Source organism: Orycteropus afer, unplaced genomic scaffold (assembly GCF_000298275.1).
Source record: "Orycteropus afer afer isolate SDZICR_OR568_19922 unplaced genomic scaffold, OryAfe1.0 scaffold00330, whole genome shotgun sequence".
In the NCBI taxonomy this organism is placed as follows: Eukaryota; Metazoa; Chordata; class Mammalia; order Tubulidentata; family Orycteropodidae; genus Orycteropus; species Orycteropus afer.
In genome coordinates, this window is record NW_006921917.1 from 2,474,293 (window position 1) to 2,495,258 (window position 20,966).

General features: G+C 57.2%; 4 protein-coding genes across 4 annotated transcripts; 1 reads left to right on the forward strand and 3 right to left on the reverse strand.

Moving 5' to 3' along the window:
* Positions 1–2,377: 2,377 nt before the first annotated feature.
* LOC103206748 (cytochrome b5 domain-containing protein 1) lies at positions 2,378–3,817 on the reverse strand. Its single transcript, XM_042782468.1, has 4 exons — positions 3,658–3,817; positions 3,488–3,564; positions 3,100–3,318; positions 2,378–2,608 (listed from the first exon to the last, which is right to left on the reverse strand). Exons 1-4 carry the CDS (start codon positions 3,815–3,817, stop codon positions 2,378–2,380), a joined length of 687 nt encoding a protein of 228 aa, XP_042638402.1.
* A 612-nt stretch (positions 3,818–4,429) lies between these two features.
* NAA38 (N-alpha-acetyltransferase 38, NatC auxiliary subunit) lies at positions 4,430–5,137 on the forward strand. The gene is made up of 3 exons (XM_007952250.2): positions 4,430–4,510; positions 4,699–4,882; positions 5,025–5,137. The coding sequence occupies exons 1-3, from the start codon at positions 4,430–4,432 to the stop codon at positions 5,135–5,137; spliced, it is 378 nt and encodes a 125-aa protein (XP_007950441.1).
* Positions 5,138–6,348: 1,211 nt separating this feature from the next.
* Positions 6,349–6,986, reverse strand: TMEM88 (transmembrane protein 88). The gene is made up of 2 exons (XM_007952251.1): positions 6,777–6,986; positions 6,349–6,618 (listed from the first exon to the last, which is right to left on the reverse strand). Exons 1-2 carry the CDS (start codon positions 6,984–6,986, stop codon positions 6,349–6,351), a joined length of 480 nt encoding a protein of 159 aa, XP_007950442.1.
* A 1,518-nt stretch (positions 6,987–8,504) lies between these two features.
* On the reverse strand, positions 8,505–16,617 carry KDM6B (lysine demethylase 6B). Its single transcript, XM_007952253.1, has 20 exons — positions 16,481–16,617; positions 16,127–16,225; positions 15,803–16,022; positions 15,625–15,717; positions 15,373–15,534; positions 15,093–15,287; positions 14,670–15,008; positions 12,354–14,566; positions 12,124–12,250; positions 11,912–12,017; positions 10,868–11,073; positions 10,684–10,748; positions 10,533–10,604; positions 10,296–10,444; positions 10,015–10,129; positions 9,753–9,940; positions 9,434–9,575; positions 8,890–9,016; positions 8,636–8,806; positions 8,505–8,528 (listed from the first exon to the last, which is right to left on the reverse strand). Exons 1-20 carry the CDS (start codon positions 16,615–16,617, stop codon positions 8,505–8,507), a joined length of 4,950 nt encoding a protein of 1,649 aa, XP_007950444.1.
* Between the last annotated feature and the right edge of the window lie 4,349 nt (positions 16,618–20,966).

A 20,966-nucleotide genomic window follows, 5' to 3' on the forward strand; every position in this document is an offset into this window, starting at 1 on the left:
AAGACTGCAGCCCAGGATACAGACTGTTTCTTGGTCCCACTGTACCTCTCAGTACACAACATCCTGCCCTCTAGTTATTACAGACAGATGAATTCACTTAACATTTCAGTTCATTCAAATAAAATTTATTGAGCAACAACTGTATGCCCAGCACCAGGAATACAGCAATGAACAAGATGGACAAGATTTCTGCCCTCGTGAGCTTACAATCTAGCAGCCAACCAGCCAGTTATATCCATATTTGAAAATTGCAGTTAGCATGTCCTCTGTACAAAAAAAAAATGAACAGTACTGAAAAGATCTAACAAGATTTAACTCTTGGGGTTGCCATGAGTCAAAGTTGACAGCAGCTGAATTTTCTTTTTTTTTTGTTTTTCCTTTCTGTTTTTGGTTCTTGATCTAGACTGAGAAATCAGAGAAGGCTTCCCTGAGAAAGAAACATTTAGCATCAGCTAAGTGAAAAGTGTTCCAAGCAGTGAGAACAGTCTGTGAAGGCTCTGAAGCAAGAAGACATTTAAGGAACTAAAAGCCAGCCAGTGTGGCCAGAGCACAGGGAAACAAGAGTGTTAGGAGATGGGATATCTAAGGCAGGACTTGAATTATGCAAGGTCATGTATTAAGGACTTTATTGGAAACAAACAATTGGAAGTCACTGAAGAATCTGAAGCAGACAAGTTTGATGATTGTGTTTGTTTTTCAAAGATCACTCTGATCATGGTGTGTGGAGGGCAAAAGTGGAAATGAAGGACAGGTTAGGAAGCTTCCAGAGCAGTCAGCCAGAGGTGTGCTGGCCTGGAGGAAAGAAGATGAATTCCAGAGAGATTTAGGAGGTAGAATCTACTTGGAGAGCTACTGGTGTATGTAGGAAAAAGGATGTGTTTCTGGCTAGAAGTATTGAAGTAGGAGATTGGAAGAGGGACAGGTTCAGGCAGCATAATGTGCATATCCCATAGACACAGCCCTGAAGCTGGTGCAGAGAATTGTCTACTTCAGTTATCAAATAGTTTAGGGTTTAACTAAGCAAACAAGATACGTACGGAACAAATGCTGAGTTAATCATCAAAATGATTGGTACAGATCATTCATGGGTTTCTGCATTAGCTGGGACTAAAGAGAACTCCTCACGGTGAGATCAGATATGGCTAAAGCCAATAGGATATATCCACCTTTCTTCATGCCTCTCATAGGCCCTCAGAAAACTCCCAAGCTTAGGTTAACAGCTATCAAGTCTGGCCATTGCCCCCATGGTTGTTCTCTTTCATCAGAAGAGTATTCTGACCTCCTAGCTCCTCTCTTATCCGTGTCAAGATCCCCCTTTCAGAGTTACCATTTTGCAAACAACCTGTCTTCCTCACCTTCCCAAGTAGCACACACTCATCCTGAATATACTATACTACTTGCGTGCTTTGCCTCAAAAAATCAGAAGGAATATTTTGCTATGGGATTAACCAGGAATTAACCTCAGTAGCTATTGTATAACTGACTCAGTGTTCCCTGCCTCCTCTCTGCCACTGGAGAACCTGGCTAACTCTCTTTAAAGGACTATAACTGCAGAAGGAAGAGTGGCTGACTACATACCAGTGCCCTATTGTACAACTGATCTAGGACAAACCCACATACCACTTAGTCTGAGAGCAATGGTTACACATGTTAGCATGACTTAGATTTAGAGACATTTCTTTTATATTGAGAACAAGGGCTTTGGAGTTGGAGAAACTTGGGTTACATGCTGGCTCTGATGATTACTTTTAAATATTTCTAAGCTTCAGAAGACACCTATTAAATAGTGGTAGTGTTCTCCACTTTACTAATTGTATTAAAAAAGGTGTACAAAAAACACCTACCATAATATCCAGCTCTTGAATTACCTGGTAACCATTTACTTCCTTTCTTCCCTTGGGGCTTCAGTTGCCAAATACTATTTTAGGAGGGAGATAAACCAGTTTTGTGTGGTCAATTATAGTTATTTCCTATTCTTGTCTTTGTAAAGCCCATCTTCCTATAGCCAACTCATTATTTCTGTAATTACCGAAAAAAAAAAAAAATTCTTCCATACCTTATTCCTGCGTAGCACTTCTCTTACTATTGAAAAATTCTGCGTGAGTTCTATCCCACATCTTCTACATCTTCCTAATCTTCCTTTCCTTGTATCATTAAAGATTAGTTAGTTAATTCACTTCTACTATTCTCAATTTTCTCAGAGCAAATTGTAATGGAGCTAGAGAAGAGGACCTTTTCTGAATCAAATAGGCCAGTTCCCAGAGAGGATGGAGGTCTAGGTTTAGGTACTTCTTACTCCACCTCTTTTCCTTCAGGGCACAGAAATAGCCAAACTCAAAGTATGTCTTAAGTGTTATGTAAGCATAAAAATCCTTCCTTATAACACAGTGAGGTCATCATTGAAGTAGAGCAGTAATGCAGGTGTATAGAGTGAACTGTCCATGTTGAGCCAGTCAAATTCTTCATCTTCATCACAGATCCCATTCTCTTCTAGGGTACTGTCCATTTTCAGGGTCTTCCCTTCATATTTCCACGTGTAGCTGGCAGCATGTGCATTATAGGGGAGATAACGGTGTAGAATTTCCCACATTGATTCCTGAGCTCCCACCTGGAGAACACAGAAGCACCCCACCCCCAGAATTCTGAATGGAACACACACCCAGGCCAAGAGCCCAAGGCATGAAAGCTGGGATCAGAGTACCTCCCCTTGGCAGATAGCAACTTCAGGCACTTCATAGTCCCTGTCTTCACGGCAACCACTTGTAACAAACAGATGGCCCTTTAGGGTCAAAGCCACTCTGCACTCACCTCATCCTCACAACAGGTTAGGCTAATAGGAGAGTGAATTGCAGTCTAAAACAGCATATAAGAGCTTCCAAAAACTACCATCACCAAGATTCATTCATAAGTGCTGCTCTGAACATATGAAGACGCAGATATGTGACCCAGTTGCTCCTGGAATTTCCAACCCTGGGACCTAGATGGTCTGCTTTCCTAAGTGAAGAAATACAGCTCCTACCAGTTACGGAGAGCTGATGGCCTGGAGGTCTGCTGGCATTCCCAGTTCCCTCTAAACTGCCCCCAGGCCCCAGTTCTCACCTCCAATGTGCGCTCCTGCGAAGTAAGCGTGTTAATGATGCGGATGTGCCGGGTCTTCGTGGACAGTCGCCCTACTTCGTAACGAGACCCCTGCCACCAAGGCTTCCCGAAATCATTAGCCCAGTCCGAACGGGGTAGCTGAGGAGGGACGTGCAAGAAGCGGCCCCGCGGAGTGCGGTACCTCAGAGCGCCGGTCAGAGGATCTAGGTGCTTGCGGATCTTTTAAAGCAAGGTAGGGGAAGCTATGAGTCGGGTCCGACTCTAGGGCACATAATAACAACAGGAAGAGCGCAGGTCGGAGTAGTCACTATCTTGGGCTCTGGCTTTTCCTCCCCACCCGAATTTTTCAGCGCCCCTCTCCCCAACCTCGGGTTCCAGCGGAACTCACGTCTCTGGTCTTTGGGTCAAACCAGTGGCTGATATCCTGGCCTGCAACTTCCACGATGGGTTTCAGCAGCAGGTCCCCTGGGAAGAAGCAGCCGCCGTCACTGCCGACCACCCAAAAAACAGACACCCGCAGACACACACCTCGGCCCCAGCCCTACGTGTGGCCCTTACCCTTGTATTGTTGTGCCAACGGTGTTAGATCAAAGACGTAGCCCAGGTAAGACACCCAGAGGTCCTCGGCCCGGTTGTGCTGGGCTACCTCCGCCGGCGTGAAGTAGCGACGCTGAAAAAATTCAAAGTCTGGTCCAGCCACTAGGCCCCGGAGCGGCATGGCTCTAGCACTACGGGTCACCGGCTCCTCAGATGATTCTTCTCTACTCGGCAAATTCTCACATTTACTTCAAGGTTCAGGAACCAGGGGAGCGCGTTGACCTGCTGACATGGAAACCATTGTCCTTTTCCGGCCACCGTCCACTGAGATCAAATATTGCGTAGGTAAGGGCGGGGTTGGTCTGCAAGGGTTCGCGGGAAATGTAGTGTAATTCCGGGATCCGGCACATAAAGCCCAAACAAACCAACCCATTGTCGTGGAGTTAGTTCGGACGCATAGCGACCGGGAATATTTAGGACAGAATATTGTGCGAGGCAGGTAAAAAAGGGAGAGTTATGAAAGAAGGTATTCTCCATTAATTGCAGGGTTCCTAAAAATATGTATTAAAAACGAGACATACATTTCTCGCGATATCTTAAGACATCGCGTATAATAAACCGCCACAGCGCTGGAGAAAGACGAAGCTCGCGAGATTTCTGTAGTTGCCGAAGAGACTAGGAGGAGCGGTGATCTCGCGAAAGGAAAAGAGGTAGGAGAGCTCGCGAGATCTCAGACCACCGGACCCGAAAGGTTCTCAGGAAGTTGAAGGGTCTAGAGGAGGCCCCAGAGCAAATGGCCGGAGCTGGGCCAACCATACTGCTACGAGAAGAGAATGGCTGTTGTAGCCGGCGTCAAAGCAGCTCCAGTGCTGGGGTTAGCGCGGCCTCGGGTTCTGGGACTGAAGGGCAATCGGGTAGCAAGATGGGAGAATGGGGGGAACTGCAGCTCCCGGCAGCCTCTGGGCTTCGTGTGGGCGTCCCGCGGGTTGCCGGGAGCTGTGGTTCCTCGGGCGGGCGGGCTGCTGGGCTGCGCGGTCTGAGCGCGTGTCCCGTCCCGCGCAGGACTCAGATGGGGAGCGTGAGGACTCGCCGGCCACGCGCGCCCGGCAGCAGCTGGAGGCTCTGCTTAACAAGACAATGCGCATTCGAATGACTGACGGGAGGACTCTGGTTGGCTGCTTCCTCTGCACCGACCGCGACTGCAATGTCATTCTAGGCTCGGCGCAGGAGTTCCTCAAGCCGTCGGGTCAGTGCCCGGGCCTGTCTCAAGGCGCTTCCCCTTCAGGCCCTCGCTGCACCCCTTTTTTTTCTAGGGTTTGCAGTCTTGGTTCAGAAGGGGCGGGACCGATCCAGGCCTGCCTCCCTGAAACTTTGACCCTTCTTTCCAGATTCCTTTTCTGCTGGGGAACCCCGTGTGCTGGGTCTGGCTATGGTACCCGGACACCACATCGTTACTATTGAGGTGCAGAGGGAGAGCCTGGCGGGGCCTCCATATCAGTGACCATCCATCGCGCATGCCTCTGATTTCATTAAACCTGTGACCGAAGTGGCCTGTGTCTGTGTGTAGCTGGGACAGGGATTGCATGCCCACTCAGAGAAAAGGGTTTAGCTGAGTTCCAGACTGGACCAACCTGAACGTGTGCAGGGATGTAAAATTGTCCCGTGGGTTAGGGTGGGGAGCAGGGGCGGCAGGAGGAACTGGGGACAAACGGTCCCTAGAGTGGACCTGCATCGTCTCTCCCACACTGCTGCTCCAGCAGTGTGGCGGGAGGGGTGTCATCCTGCTCCGGAAGGCCCATTGTTTCCCTTCCCGGCCTGGCAACACCAAGTTCCTTTGAGCTGAGGTCAGAGAACGGGCTCAGGTCCCCAATGGGAGCCGGGCAGGAGGCCGAGGCTGGGCCTGCCCACTCAACTGATGAGGAGAGGATGCCGGCTAGTCAGGGACAGAACTCGGGGGTCTCGCCTGGAAGAACCTGCTAAGGCCATAAGGGAAGGCCAGGAGACTGAAGAGTGCTGTGGTCTGGGCGAGCAGCTTCAGCAGAGTTGCCTGCTTCCGGGCACCGGATAGCAATGACAGTTTTGCCACGTTTTTGCTCACAGGAGCGCTGCTGCACTGTGGTTAAAGCATTCAGCCGCTAATCAAAAGGCAGCTGTTTGAACCCACCAGCTGCTCCATGGGAGGGAAACGAGGCAGCTTTTGTAAAGATTCACAACTTTGGAAACCCTATGGGGTGACTTTACTGTGTCCTACAGAATCGCTGAGTCAGAATCCACTTCGTGGCAGTGGGTTTCGGTTTGGTCACAGGATCGCAGGAGCGCACTCAGTTCACTAATTCTTTATTGATGTGTGATCACTCCAGCACCCCCCCACCCACCCAGCCCCTTAAATGCTGGAGGAGCTACTTCAGTAAAAGAGGGCACTAGGCTTAGTTGTCCTATTTATAGCAAGAGGACCCAGAGAGGGAGTAAGGTGTGCAGGGTCCAGCCCAGATGTTCAGGATTCAGGTGTGAGTAGTGAGCAATGTGGGTTTTCCGGAGTGTGCTGGATTTTCACCAGCATTGGGTCCACAGTCTCTGCTGTTCCCAAAGGGATGCGGCGAAGGACCTCAGGCAGGGGTAGGGCGAGGCAGGTCGGAAGATACCGGGGCTTCAATTATGGGGGCTGACTGGGAGGGATAGCAGTCATCAGGGTGGTTCTTGACTCAAGGGTCTTCAGACCCAGACTTTTCCTGATGGGGGAAGGGTCTGGGCCCCTGGTGAGGCTCGGGTTTGCCGCGAGTGCGGGATACGCCGGCGCCGATAGAGGGCTCGGCTGTAGGGCACAAGGCAGTCGGCCAGGCGGAGGCGCAGGCACAGGCGGCGGTAGCTGGCCAGGGCAAGTACGAGCAGCGGCACGAGGAGCAGGAAGCCGGTGACCAGCAGGGCGGTGAAGCCCGGATCCCTCAGGTGCGCGGTGCAAGGGGGTGCCTGGGAGCGCAGAAACTGTAGGAGAAGGCGACATAAGGCCCAAGCAGACTTGAGCTAGACAGTACACTGGCCAGGAACAGCAAAGGAGGAGAGAATTTGCAGCCCAGAGACCCATCATCAGCATCAGTATAAACACACACACACAGCTTCGCATAACCGGGGCGCACGCTCACCTGGGAGTGGCAGAGGAAGCCGAAGCCCAGCATGGTGACAGCGGGTAACAGGATGGTCCCCAGCACCAGAGCCAGCAGAAGTAGGTTGAAGGCAGCCACCAGCAGGTTCTGGGCCGTTACCAGCACAGCACAAGCCCAGCAGTCCAGAGGGTCTCGGGGTTCCGGGCCGCTGCCGGGCACCGATCGCTGAGCCCCGGGGACATCCGCCATGGCCCGCCTCGCTCCCGCCCGCCAAGGCCGCGATCCTTATAGCCCTCTTTCCTGCCCCTCCCCCGGCCGGCCTTTCCCCACCCCCCTTATCCTGGAATGCGGCTCTAGGATTAGGCACCCCCCATCCCGAGGAGCAGACCAGCGCTCTGGACATTCCACAGGCGCCTCCAGGGAGGGGCTCGCGCCCGCCAGGGTCCACACAGTCTCTCCCCATCAATCATGGGCTCGCCACACTCCTCCCAGTACCCTCCCTGCTATCACCAGCACTTTATCAGAACAGGATTTTTTCTGCTTTTATTTTTCATATTAATAGTCTCACACAAAAATCACCGAAAATAGGGATGGGGGGAAGACCCCTCTGCCCCTGGGGCAGAGAGACAGTGCAGTGCGTGGGGGCGGGACTGTAAACCCCCCACCCCTCCGCAGCCCCAGCGTGGAGAGAGAAAAAAAAAAGAAAGCCCCACAGAAACTCACCCCAGGTGTCCCTGCCCCAGGGGGGACACAGGCCTGGGCTGTTTCACACTTTAAAGAAAAAAAGTCCGTGTTTAAAATCGGCCGGGGCTGGGAAGGACAGGGTTCCTCTTCCTCATAGTTCTTTCTTTAAAATTTCTAAAATTTTTTATTATTTTATTTTTTTTTACAAAATACCATTTCAGTTCCCACTTCTTCCCCTACAGTACAGGAGTCGCTCACCCTCAGGCGGGGTTGGGGTCGGGTCGGGAGTGGGGGGTCTGGTCCAAGAAAGTGCAGGACGTAGGGGAGGGGAGCGGGTTTGAGCACCATGAGAACCCGGCTGGAGCCGTGGGCAGATAGGCGGAGACGGACTGGCCGGGCCCGGACACACTCTGGGGCACAGGGAGGGCCCGGCAGCGGGCGGTCCCAGGAGGGGCAGGCGGGATGGCATCGGGGTGCGGGAGGTCGGGTTTTCCCAAAAATGAATAAATAGAGGTGAGTGGGACTGTTATAAATTAAAAACCAAAAAACAAAACACCCCAGAAAATACAAATCAAAACCAAGTGAATAAAGAGAAACATGTACAGGGGTCACAGCTAGCATTGGAAGTAAAAAAGAAGGTTCTTGGGGAGGGGTAAAGCCCATAGAAAGAATCTCATTAAAAACCTCGGCTGCCGTAACGTTTTATGTACATACACGAGCCACGTGCGCGGGCGGGCGGCTGGCAGGCGTGAGGGAACCCGTATGTGACCCCCGCCGCCGCCGGAGCCTGGTCCTTGTGTCTGTTGCTAGAAAGGCCAAAGTCGGTGAGGGGAGGCGCTGACGGGCGAGGGGCTGCCAGCCCCCTCCCCGCCTCCTTTTTTTTTTTTTTTTTTTTTTTTTTCCTTTTTTCCTATTTGTTTAAAAAAAGTTTTAAATAAATTAAGTAAGGGGAGCTGCCAATGGGGTGGAAGGGCTGGGCCCGACCCCCTTCCCGGCCCGCGGCGGGACCTAGGTCCAGCCCAGGCGTGTGCTGGTGGCCCCACGGCGCCCTGCGCGGGTGGGCAGGCGGCGGGGCGTCCGGCCTCATCGCGACGTGCTGGCGGGCGCCTGCGGGGGTGGGGGGAAGCAGGTAGGTGCTCAGCGGCCGCCGCCCGGGCCACGCCGGCCCGCCCTCCGGCGCTCCGCCCGCCCCTCTGCCCGCCCTCCGGGCTCACCAGCGTGAAGGCGTCGTAGGCCTGCGCCAGCTCCTCCGTACGGTACTGCTCCAGCACTACCACGCCCTGCAGGCACGCGCTGCGGCGCCGGGCGCAGCCCTCGCAATGCACCAGGTACGTGTTGCGGCTGCCGTTCTCACTGGTCACGAACAGGATGTTGAACACCTCCACCTGGGGCAGTGAGGAGGCGGCAGTGAGGAAGAGGGGCGGCCGCCCGTGGGCAGTACGGGAGCCGTGGAGGGCAGCGTACTCACATCGCATTCGTTGCAGTAGTAGGCAGGCTCGTCTTTGACCCGGCCCTGGTAGGCAATTTTCTTCCCTGCCCGCACGAGGCTCTCCCGCTGCACCTGGCAGTGCTTCATGGACTGCAGGAGGCAGAACCTGGGGAGCGAGCGGTGGGGTTAAGGCAAGGCTGCCAGGAGGCGCGAAGAGAGCGGGGCAGGGCTGGAGCCGGGGAGATGGGGTGGAAGCAGAGATCTCGGCTCTGTAGCCTGCCTCCAAAGGCCGCCTCCGCTTCATGGCTAGGTCCAGCCCCTTGTCCTGGGCTCTCATAGCGTTTTCAGAGCTCTGCCAGAGAGCCACAGTTGAAATTCCATTTTATTATTATTTGGCACCGACAATAAAGCTCATGAGGTCAGGGACCTTGTCGGCCTCCTTCACTGCAGTATCCTCGGAATGCGCTGCCTGACACATGTAGATAGGATGGAGAGATAGATGGGGATGGGGTAGGATGAGAAAAGGACATGAGCAGGGACCAGGACAGGCAGAGATGGGCTCCCACCCAAGTGGAGTCCTCACTTGATCATCTTAAACAAGTCGGGGTCGCTGATTTTGACGGTGCGAGCCACGTTCCAGGATACGTGAATCATGGGCACAATGGACTTGACATTCTTCACCTCGTTCCACTCATATCGTTCCAGGGCCAGCTGGTACTGATAGGCTGTGGGCCAGAGGGGTCACTACAGCGTTTCTGAACAGCCCAGAGCCACCTGAGGCCAAGCCCCGCCCCTCACATCTGGGGTCCCTCCCAGGCCATGCCCCAAGGAACTCCCTCCCCTCCCTCCCCAAGAGCCTACCCCTCAATGCTGAGTAACTCTAAACCACCCCAACCTCTCACCAGTGAGGGGCCCCACGTTCCAGGCAATGTTGTTGCACCAGCCGGTGGCCTGCACCCAGTGCACGGTGCCCGCGTTGATCCACACGAGGTCTCCGGGGCGCTGCACGAAGCGGTATACAGGAATATTGGAGGCATAGAGGTCATCCAGAATTGGCCACCAGGAGCCTGTCAGATAGTCCACGCCGTGCCTGTGGGCGACAACAAGGTCAGGAAGGACCTTGAGGACCCAGGAACGGGGCGACTGGCAGGTGGTGGCACGCACCGGTCACAAAAGGCGCTGATGGTCTCCCAGTAGTGCTCGTGCACTGCAAACCACTCGCAGTCGCCAGGGCCAATGTTTATGTTGACAGAGCAGAAATTGTTGTTCTCTTGATGGCCTGCGGGGGGCAACAGAGATCTCCGTGTTAGGCTAGATCACGCCGCAACAACTCCACCCCTCGCTCCTCATTGGCTGATCGCAGAGGCCGGCTCAAGAGGCGGGTTTCCAGGCGTGGACATCAGCCCCTCCTCTCCCGCACCAGCGCGCACGCGCCCAGAGCGCACCTGGCGTTCGGCTGCCCGGGACTTTCATATACAGCTGCACCGTGTTCATGCCCAGGATGGTGTGGCCCACGTGGCTCAGCATGTTGCCTGTGGACGTCACCCGCATGAAAGCGGGCAGCTTCAGCAGCTCCTGCAACTGTGGCTTCCACCTGCAGTGGTGAGGTCGAAGCAAAGGTGAGAGGGGCTTGGGCAGCACTCTTGCCCCAACCCGGATGGCCTCGGCCCAGCCCCACTGACCGCTTGGCGTCAGACAGGTCGATGTTGGTGCCAAACTTGATGATGTGATGGTTCTTGGGGTCTGGGGCACTGCTGCTGGGGTGAAGAGCACAGGTTGGTGGAGAAGCAAAGGGAAGGGGAGGAGTCATAAAAGGAATGGACAAAACCGTACCTAGGAGGGGTTCCTGTGGTGCTGTCCGGTTCCTCGGACTCCTCATCCTCACTTTCCTTCTCCTCCTGCTCAACCAGAGTAGCAACCAGGCCTGGGTCAGTGGTTTTCCCAGGAGCCCTCCCACGACCTCAACTGAAACTCCACTGGCCCCAGCACCCCGCCTCTGCCCAATCCTGCCTCTCACCTGTAGGGACTCCTGAAAGGAGGAGGCCTGATACTGCGCATACTTGGCAATGGTGGTGTGGGAACGGGAACTCTCACAGGGCCAGATCTGGCGAGTGCCCGTCAGGTCCCAGTTCTCATCTGAGGGCTGCTGCACCTGGGTTCGCACCTCCACGGTGTGCTCCCCGCTCGCCTCCACCAGCGTCTTGGTGGAGAAGAGGCCCAAGTCTGCGAGGGAGGGCCATGCAGGGCGTCGGGGCAGAGGCAGAGGGCAGGGAGCAAGGGCCCAACTCACCCTTTCCCTTCTGACTCCCAGCAGCCCCTGGCAGGGTGAACACAGGCTCAGCACAGCTCAGCCCAAGAGGAATAGGCGAGGACCCCAGCATATGTGAAGCTGGGAGGTTGGTCCTCCCAGGGTTGGGTCATTACCTGGATCCTTAGTCCTCCACTCCCCGGCCCCCCCCCACCACCACTCGAAGCTGCTCCAAGCCTTGGCCCCTCTACTGGAGTGCTCAGGGGTGCATGAGGCTACATGGGCACAGCACTTGGCATACAGGAGCTCAGGTTATCATTGGGTGCAGTTTAAGATTTAGTCACATGAGACCTAGAATGTATGTCTAATAATTCAGTGTTGGAGAGGAGTGGGTATGGGTATAGAAGAGGCCTTGGATATAGAAGAAATAAGATCAATCTTTATGATTTCATACTATTTCTTCTACTTTTGCATGTATTTGAAATTTTGGACCATAAAGGATTTACAAACAGCCCTAAATTACGTTGTTTTGTATACTTCTGCTTAATTATCCCTAATACCCAGAAGTATTTCTGAACAGCCCCTGACGCACATTCCTTCCCACTCTCTCACTTCTGGAGATGGACAGGCAAGAGAAAAATGTGAGGCCAGCTGGCCCAGCACCAAGAGCACTCCTCAGAGATGGTCTACACGTGACTTTGGAAGAGGGCTGTCAAGAGCCACTGCCCTGGTCTCCTCAAGTGGGAGCTCTCTGAGGGTCCTACAGCCCCAGATCCTCAGTTCTCTGCATACCACTCTGCCCCCAACACTCACTCAGCCGCAGGGAGCCTGCCAAGCCCCGGATCACAGTGATGGGATTTCGAGGGTCTGTACAGAACTGCAGTAGCACTGGGGAGAAGGCATCCCGTTTGCTCTCCAGCTGAGGGACAATTGAGAGAGACTTGGGTCAGAACCCCCAACTGCCTCTCAGTCCTATTTCAGAAGCCTCTGGCAGGGGTTGGCCTGAGCCCACATAGCACACATACATATATGCTGGGTGTGGGTGGGTTGAGTTTTTCCCGGGGCAGCTTCTCCTCAGTGTTGATCTTCGGTTTCACAGACTGTGCAGAGGAAAGGTAGGACTCTCGAAACTTCCCTTTTATCTTGGCATTCCTATAGAAGGAGAATAGCATAAAGATCAAAACATCAGGGTGGTGGAGGCAGAAAGCCTATCCCCCTGGGCCAAGCTGGCACACGGAGTGATGACCCAACTTACTTGCTGGCACGCACGACGTCGGCGGCACAGTGGCTGATGGTGAGGTCTGCCATGCGCAGCCGCCGTTCCTCCACCTCAGAAGCGATAAAGGTCTCCTTGTCACCACTCTCTACCTTGATAAGCCGAATCTTCAGCTCCTTGGGGGGCCCCTCACTGAGGGAGCGCAGCTTCAGCATGTCAGCCCTGCTGACGCCTGGTGGCCCTGGGACTTCCTCCCGTGTCTTCTTCCCAGGAACAGGGGCTGATGCAGGTGTGGTCTGGGCAGAGGATGCAGGAGCCAGTGGAGGGGCAGGAGCTGTGGGTGGCTTGGCCTTGGAGGCCCCACTAAGCTCAGGCCGGGCCTTTTCACGACCCTGGATCTCCTCACTCTGCAGGTCCAGGTTCCCCAGCACCCGACGGCTCTTTTCTTTGGGGGCCTTGGCCTTAGCTTTGGCCCTGCCCTCACGAGGCCGCCGACCTACACTGTCCTTACAAGCCCGCCTGTGCCACCGGTGCTCCTTCTGGTGCTCCTTCTGCCGCCGCTTGCTCCCTGGCCCTGCTGCCACCACTACCCCGCCACTCTCCTCCTTGGCCTGGATGGGAGGGGGTGGCCGCTCAGTCCCACTGTCCACTGGCTCTGCTGTGTCCACTGTCTCTGCTGGCTCTGTGACACTCCGGCCCACCCGCTCCACAAGGGTCTCACAAGCCCGGCTGATCTCTTCTAGCACCTCGGACTCAGAGCGGGCAGGGGGCAACGGCAGGGGTTGGGGCGGTGGGGTGGGAGTCGTGTGGCCCGAGGCTGGCTCTTCACCCGCCCTGCGCTCCCGGGCCCAGGGACCGCCTGAGGTAGAGAACTGAGATGACGAGGAAGCGGAGGGCTGTGGGGAGCCCTGGGCGCTAGGAGCCACTGAGGTGGGTGGTGGGGCAATAGCACCTGATGGAGGACTAGGGGAATACTGAGTGGTGGGCAAGGGCCCAGGTCTGGTGGGAACACCAACTCCAGTCCCCCGGTAACAGTACTTTTGTCCCTCTAGCACAGAGGCCAAGGATTTGAGCAGGCTAGCTGGGCTGCCTGGTGGGGGTGGCGGTGGTGGCTGTGGCTGAGGGGGTGTAGGGAACTTGGCTAGAGGCGGTGGTGGTGGTAGGGCTGGTGGTGGCTTCTTCTCCTCTTCCTGGGTGGCGGCGGCGGTGGTGGCGGCGGTGGTGGTGGTGGTGGTGGTGGCGGCGGGGGCGGTGGCGGCAGTGGCGGCAGCTGTGGTGGTTGGGACTGTGTCAGGGAATGGAGGCTGCAAAGATGTAAAGGGCTCCTTCATGGGGGGCGGGGGGACCACGCCTGCCTCCTGCTGTTGCTGCTCCTCCTCTTTGCGAATGGATTCATCCAGCATTTTCATGATATTAGCCAGCCCATCAGGTAGGATCTTGAATTCTGCTGGCTCCTCAAATTGGTCCTCCAGTGGGGTAGGGGGGAAATCAAAGAGCCGCGGGCCTTGGGCAGGCAGCTCCCTGACCCTGGGTGGCACAGGCTGAGGGGCTTTACTCAGGGGGCCCGGGGGTGGCCCTGGCCCCACCTCGGGGGTCTTTGGGAAGGAGACCCTGGGCCGAGGGCTCTCCGGGTGCCTGAAGCTTCCTGAGGTATTTTGGTGGCAGGTGGGGGGTGGGGCCGGAGGCAGGGCAAGAGTTAGGGGGGCAAGGGGTGGGTCCTGGGTGCTCAATGATGGGCTAGGGGGCTGGGGAAGGGGGTCCATCCTTCTGGCCAGATAGGGAGGCGGGGGGAAAGACACAGGTCCTGCAGGGCTGCTGCTGTGGCTGCCATTGCTGCTGCTGCTGCTGCTGCTGGTGGTTGGGGGAGTGGGAGGGGTGTGCGAATCCTGAGTGCCCACAGAAAAGCGGGAGGCTGGAGGCCCCAAGAAGCCCTCACGTTGAGGGGGGGGTGGGGGTGGAGGGCGAGGGGGTCCTTCAGCCCCAAAGAAGAGCTCCTCTAAGATCTCTCCATCATCTCGGCCTGGGCCTGCCCGGCAGGCTGGGCCTTTCAGCCAGGCAGGAGGGGGTGGAGGACGTAAGAGGCGGGGACAGGGGGGTGGAGGAGGTGAGGGGGGTCCAGGTGGTAGGGGTAGATGGGGAGTGGCAGCAGGGGCTGCCAGGAACGGTTTCCGACTGCTGTGTGCCGAGGGCCCCATGCGGCCCTGGTGAGAGGAGACCTCCAGCGCTGGAGTTTGGTAATGGTCAGTGCCGGGCTGCAAGTACATTATGGGTGTGGTCAGTGGGCTGCTCTGGCCACCTCAGAAGAGCTCCATGGATTCCCCACTCCCCTACCCCACATGTGCTGTCACCACTCACAATGCTTGGGCTGGGCTCCACGCCCCGGAGACCTGTGTTGCTGCTACTGCTGCTGGTGGTGGTGCTGGGGAGGCCGGGGGGCCGGGAAGGGGCGTAAGGCACGCAGGCGGTAGTTGCTGCTGGTGAAACGCTGGAGTCCATCCGCGACCTCTGAACTCTGCTCTCTCTAAGGTCACTTCCAGGGGGACGGGTGGCAGGCGGGCAGCCATGGCTCTCTGCTCCTGGGGGGCGGGGACCCGGGCCTGGGGGTGCAGCCGGGACCAGCCGGTGGCCAGGGGGGTGCGTGGGGTAGGCTGGAGCTGGGTATGGATATGGGTGAGGCAGCGAATGCCGCTGTTCCTACAGAAGGCAGGTGAAGAGACAAAGAGTGAGGAATCAAGGCACAGGACCTTACAGGTAAGAGGCGAATAGACAGGGACTCACCTGGCGCTCTGGGGGTGCTGAACCCTTGCGCTCAGTGCCCCAGGCATCTCCATGCAGGGTACTCCACAGCCCTGGCTTAGGCAGCTGAAATGGGGGGCTGGTGGCCAGGCCAGGCAGGGGTGGCGGTGGTGGTGGTGGTGGTGGTGGTGGTGGTAATGGTGGTGGTGGTAGCGGCAGCCCTGGAGGAAGGCCAGCCTAGGAAAGAAGTGGGTGTGAGGCTCCCACTCTGCCCTGGTCCTGCCCACTCACGGCCGGCCTACCTGCCCACCTCTAACCATACCTGCTCAGAGTTGCAGCCTCTCCTGCGCTTGCCTCCAGGGCTGAGTCCCTCCTCCCCTGAGGGGCCTGAGAGTGCTGCAGGAGGAACAGGCTGCACCACTGGGGGTTCAGCAGCTCGCTTCACTGGGGGACCCCCCCGCTTGGCCCCGAAGTTCCGCTTGTGCTGAAGACAAAAAGAGAAAGAGAAAGAGGGATGGTACAGGTGCAGGCCCGGCCTGAGCCGCCCCCGTAGCCTACCCAGCCCCAGCCTCACCTCAAGGTGCAGCAAGTTCCACACTTGCTCCAAGGGGGGCAAGATCTTGGCTCGGTGCTGGCAGGAGCCAGCATGAAAGTTCCAGAGCTGGGCCTGGGGGACAGGGCAGAGGTAGATGTAAAGCAGGGGGTAAGCCAGAAGACACAATCCCAACCCCCTTTGTCCTGCCTCATCACACCTGCTGCAGTCGTCCAAGGCGGGGCCCCAGCTCTGCAATGCTTCCTCCATATCGAAGGGCACTGTGGTAGCAGCGTATGGCCTCCTCGCTGTCATGCTCTGACTCGTACAACTGCCCGAGCTGTTCCCACAGCCCTGGCTGGGCTGGCTCTCGCAGCAATGCCTGCACACAGCCGTGCAGGGATTCCAGCTTCCCATGGAGGGGTCTTGGGGTAGGTGTCCTACAGAGTAGGAGTGTTTGAGAAGGATCAGGCTTAGGGAGAAAGAGCCTACTAAGGCCCCAGCCTTACCTCCTACCCTCAGGACCTCTGATTCCCTCACTCACCCTGGGGCATAATACGACTTGTTGGGATGCCCAGAGCTACTGCCATGTGAAGGGGGTAGGGGAGCAGGGAGAGGAGGCTGCCCGATACTGGCTGAGCACCTGGAGAGACAATAGTCTGTTATGTAAAGCAAGGTGGACTGTCTTATCCCCACCTAGGGAAGAGGAAAAGTGGTAATGAGAGAAACCGTCTGGTAATGAGAGAAACCGTCTGAAGTCTGTGCTGAGACACACGGAAAGGTAGAAGCCCGCAGAGGATGACACAGAAGGAAGGGTACAAGAGATGGAGCAGAGGCGCATGGGGCGTGGGGAAGAGGAGTGCCTGGAAACGACAGCAGCGATGGCCCGAGTTCTCACCTGCCTCCAGGCAGCCATGCGCTACGAGGAGGAGGATGGGGCGGGCAGGAGCTCCAGGCCCCAGCACAGCTAAGGCCCCCAAGGGCAAATGTTTCCCGTGCAGCGCGGGCCCCTGGAGGGTCCACTGCCCGATGCATCCAGCCTGAATCGGGGAGAAAAAAAAAACATGATCTTACTGGGGGCTTGGTCAGAGTAGTTGGTGTGCACCCAGCCTACCCTGCCTGTCCTTCCCTCACCAGGTCAGCAGTGGCCCCAGGAGCCCTGGAGATCGGGCACGGGCCCCTGCCCCAGCTCTCTGGGGCGATGGTCCGGCTCCAGCCGCTTGCTTTGGAAAGAGTGCCACTGTCCCCAGATGTATGTCCAGGGTCTTTCACAGCCAAGTCTACAGAGAGATTGGGGAAAAGGATTAAGGAAACTGGTCAGCACACAGGGCGACAGGATTGGGTTTGTCTATGGCGCCCACTGTCATCTGCCCGGGAGCTTTCCCTGAGGGGAGGGGCACCTAGAGGCCCCGGAGTTTGGCTGGGAACTGGTATAAATAGCAGGAAGCAGTGTGGCAATCGGTGAGACAGGGTGACTGCGTTTCCCGACGTCCAGTGGAGAGCTACCAGGGCGACCCGCAACGCCGCAGCCGCGTACCCGGACTCTGAGGGAGCGTCCTTTCACTTACTGCGTCTGCGAGCTCCAGGAATCGGGCCAATCACAGGACTTCCTCTCTCTCCTGAAAGCCAATCATCACCCGTGTCTCCGCCTCAGTAACAGCCTGCCCCAGACCAATAGGAAGGAGGTGAGCCCGGCAGGCAGCGACCGTGGGAGGAGGGGCAGCGGAGCCGGTCGGACGGGCTCGGCCCCGGGTGACCCCAATATGACCCCGCGACTCCCACCAAGGGTCCCCATCTCGGACCAGACACCCTAGTCAGTGGGGTAAGCGGGGCCGATAGCCTCCCGAGGGAGGGCGGCGAGTCACACGTTCAGGCCGGCTTCGGGGTCGGCCCTAGTCACGATTCCCATAAAACCCACAAAGCCGCCGGTGGCTCCGGCCAGACTTCCCGCGACAACCCACCGCCCCGCCGCCTCAGGACGGGCGGACAGACAGGCTGACAGTTTAGAACCTAGACAGAGGTGCACCTCCCCTTCCTCACTTCACCTTGCCCGGTGCCTGACCTCCCCAGCCCTGGCACCTTTCGGAAACGCTTAAAGCCGGTCAGCCACGGCCGACTAGGGCATCAAACCGCCCTCGCCTCTGTTGGAGCGCCCCTACGCCCCTACCCCTGACCCCATCTCCAAGTCTGGCCAGCCCCCCAGCCTCATACTCAGTTCCTCCAGCTCCTTGGCTCTCTAGGTCTTCGATACCGGCTGACCCCCAAAACTCAAACCCCTCTTTAATTGTCCAACTTCTGAGAAGTCGCGCGCCGTGGTCCCGGGTGGCCCCTCTCGCGTGGCTCCGGTATCCTCTATGCCCTTCCTCGCCGGGGCCACGCGGTTCCCCCACGGCCCACGTGGCCCCCGCCCCCCAAGGGAGGGGGGATTTCGGGGGTTGCCCGTGACGTGGCTACTTGCGCAGCGGAAGCGGTGTGTGTAAGTGTGTGGGGGGGTCCTACGGGAGCGAGGGAAGGCGGGGCCCGACAGGCGGTAACATCACCCTTGGCCCACTCTCACCACCCACTCCCTTAAAGAACCCAGAACCCGTTTCACTTCCTCCTTCCCAGCCCGCCCCCCCGCCCCGTCCCGTGGGTGCTAGCGCGACCGACGACGGGCGCAGCACTCTCTTCTCCTGGGCGCCTTCCCCTAATCCCAGTCTTCCTGCTAGCCTCTGTGAGCCCAGGAGCTCCGGGCCCGCGCCTGCTCTGTGCCTACCCGGCGTCCCCGCAGGTAGGGAGCCGGCTTCGCTCCCGGGATCGGTCCATAGAGTCTAGAGTACAAAGAGCAGTGAGAGGCGAGTGGCGAGTACAAAGCGGCGGGGGCGGGGCCAGCGCTCCAGCTGGAGCAAGCGCCGAGCAGGAAGCCGGGGGAGAGCTCGCGGCCAGCGGCTGGGGGCGGCTGGAAAGTTCACCTTTGCAGAGAGAAGTCAGCGCTACGGGGAAATTTCCACCCTTCCCACAAGGGCAGACAGGTTTCTGGTGAATACAGCCCTCTCCCCTCAAGGCCAAGGCCGTCTGTTTGTACGGAAGCGCCTTGGACCCCACAGGGCCCGGCGCGCAGCTACCCGCTAAGCCCCGGTAGCTTCTGAACTCCAGCCCCTTACCAGAGGCAGCCTACCAATCACCCAATTCTGGAATAAGTGCAGCGCTTAATGGCGGTCAAACAGAGTCCGGCTGGGTGCCCCCCACCCTAATCCCGGGTCCCAAGGGCCAGAAACAGGCATAGGGTAACCAGGAGACTAGACATCCCGGAGCAGATTCCTGCTTGGGAAGTCGTGCTGAGGGCTCTGCCAGTTACCAGGAAACGCAGCTTCCCCTTCTCTGATGATGACACTTCCCCTCTGCCACTTCCCCTTTCCCACGGGGAACTGACTCAGCTTTCCCTGCCTCTTCGGCCCCCGGCCCTCTGCCTTTGTCCACGAACCCCCACGCCGGTACCCTGGAATACAGCCACCCTCACTGAGAACACAAACTTCCTGTACACTAAACATTCATTCACTCTCGCCCAGCTATCCTGGATCCCTCACGCCGGTCCCAGGCGCCAGACTCCCCCATCCGCCTTCCGTACAAAGCCCTCCCCCGGGGTCTGATTCAGGCTTGGGGTGGGGGAGCGTGAGTCACCAGAAAACCTTCCCCTATTCTCACTGACTCAGCCCCCGCCTGCCCGAGTACACACAGACAGTCAGAGGCAGACACAACTCGTCAGCCCACACACCACTCACCACCGGGCCCGCGGAATTTCCCCTTTCGTCTCCCCCCACGACAGCCCCTCCCCGCGCCGGGCAGCCCCGGCGCCTCACTCGCACCTGTTCCCTATCCGCCGGCGGCCAGCTCGCGGTCCACTCTCACCTTCACTCTCGCTTTGGGGGCAGGAATAGAACTCCCGGACTGCCAGTGTCCGTACTACCCAAGGGAAGGGGACAACCACGGTCGTGAGACAGGCACAAAGACAGACACCCACAGACTCCTCGAAGACTGGCGTACGCAACCACAGCCAGGCTGAGAGAGCAGTGTACTTCTCGAACAGACATTCCAGCCTCTCCTGCCCGACCCACAGTCCCGAGAGCAAGCCACTCTGAAAGGGTTAATTCTTCTCCTGCTGAGGACACGCCCTCTCCATCCGGGCTCTCCCAGCAAAGCTCAGCTCCGCCCTCTCCATCCGGGCTCTAGACTCCAGGACTTTAACCAACCCCCGCCCTTTAGAGCCCCAGGAGAGACCCACTCCATCAATCACACACACTTAACTCGCTCTGGGATAGAGCCCGGAGAAGCCCCTCCGCCCACGGTCCTAGCCACGCAGGTTAGGGGGGTCAGACATGCGCACACAGACTCATAGGGCCGTTGTCTGAGATTAGACCCCCCAGCAGACGGGGTTTTACCGAGCAGGCAGCACGCACGCTGCGCACGCGGGGAAATGGGGCCGGTCCTAGACCCTCGCCGCATCCCGCTTTCTGCGTGGCCTCCTTCTGCCCCAAGGAAGCATGGGGAGACAGACTACCTTCTCACCTGGGGGAGGGGGAGGCGGAGGGGAGGCCGCCGGCTGGAGCGCTGCTGTGTGACTCACCCGCCCGGGCAGGCCGCCCGCCCGGGATTCCCTTCCCCAGCCTTCCCCCGCTACCGGCCCCTCCCTGCCCCCCACCGAGAAGTGACAGTGCCGGTCGCGGCCCGCTATGTGTCACAGCGGGCCTTGTGTCTCCCTCTGACTGGGCGCTATGTTCACCAGTCTGTCTGACAAGGTTGGCTGTGTGTGGGTCCCCGTGTCTGTCTCCGTGTGCACCAGCATATCGGCTCATCTCGTCTTCCTCAGAGCCTGTGTCTGACACGTTCCTGTCATTATCCCTGTCTACATGACTCCACGGGGCTGTGTCTGTGTGTCTGCCTGGCTCCTGTCTCGGTCTTTTGTCTGGATCTGCCTCTGCATCACTCGCGTGATCACGTGTGTGTCTGCACATGCCCTTCTGTGTTTGCCTTCATGTTCCTGAACAGGGTCAGGGAAACCTGGAGCAGGCTGACCCTGCTGACTGTACGCCTCACTCCCCTGAATCCCAATGTCTTTCTTGCTTGATCAGTGTGCGCTTTTTGTTTGAGTCAAGTATGGGGGAAGGAGGTGCTGTCTGCTTTTAGTTAATTTCTGTTCTATTCCACAACATCTTTGCTTATCTTCACAGCTATTCCAGGCTTCCATGATGGTAACAACTGCTAGCATTTATTGAACACTTTTATTACACATCAGGCACTGTGTTAAGCACCTTTTTTTTTTTTTTTTTTTTTTTTTCCTTTTTTCCTATTTGTTTAAAAAAAGTTTTAAATAAATTAAGTAAGGGGAGCTGCCAATGGGGTGGAAG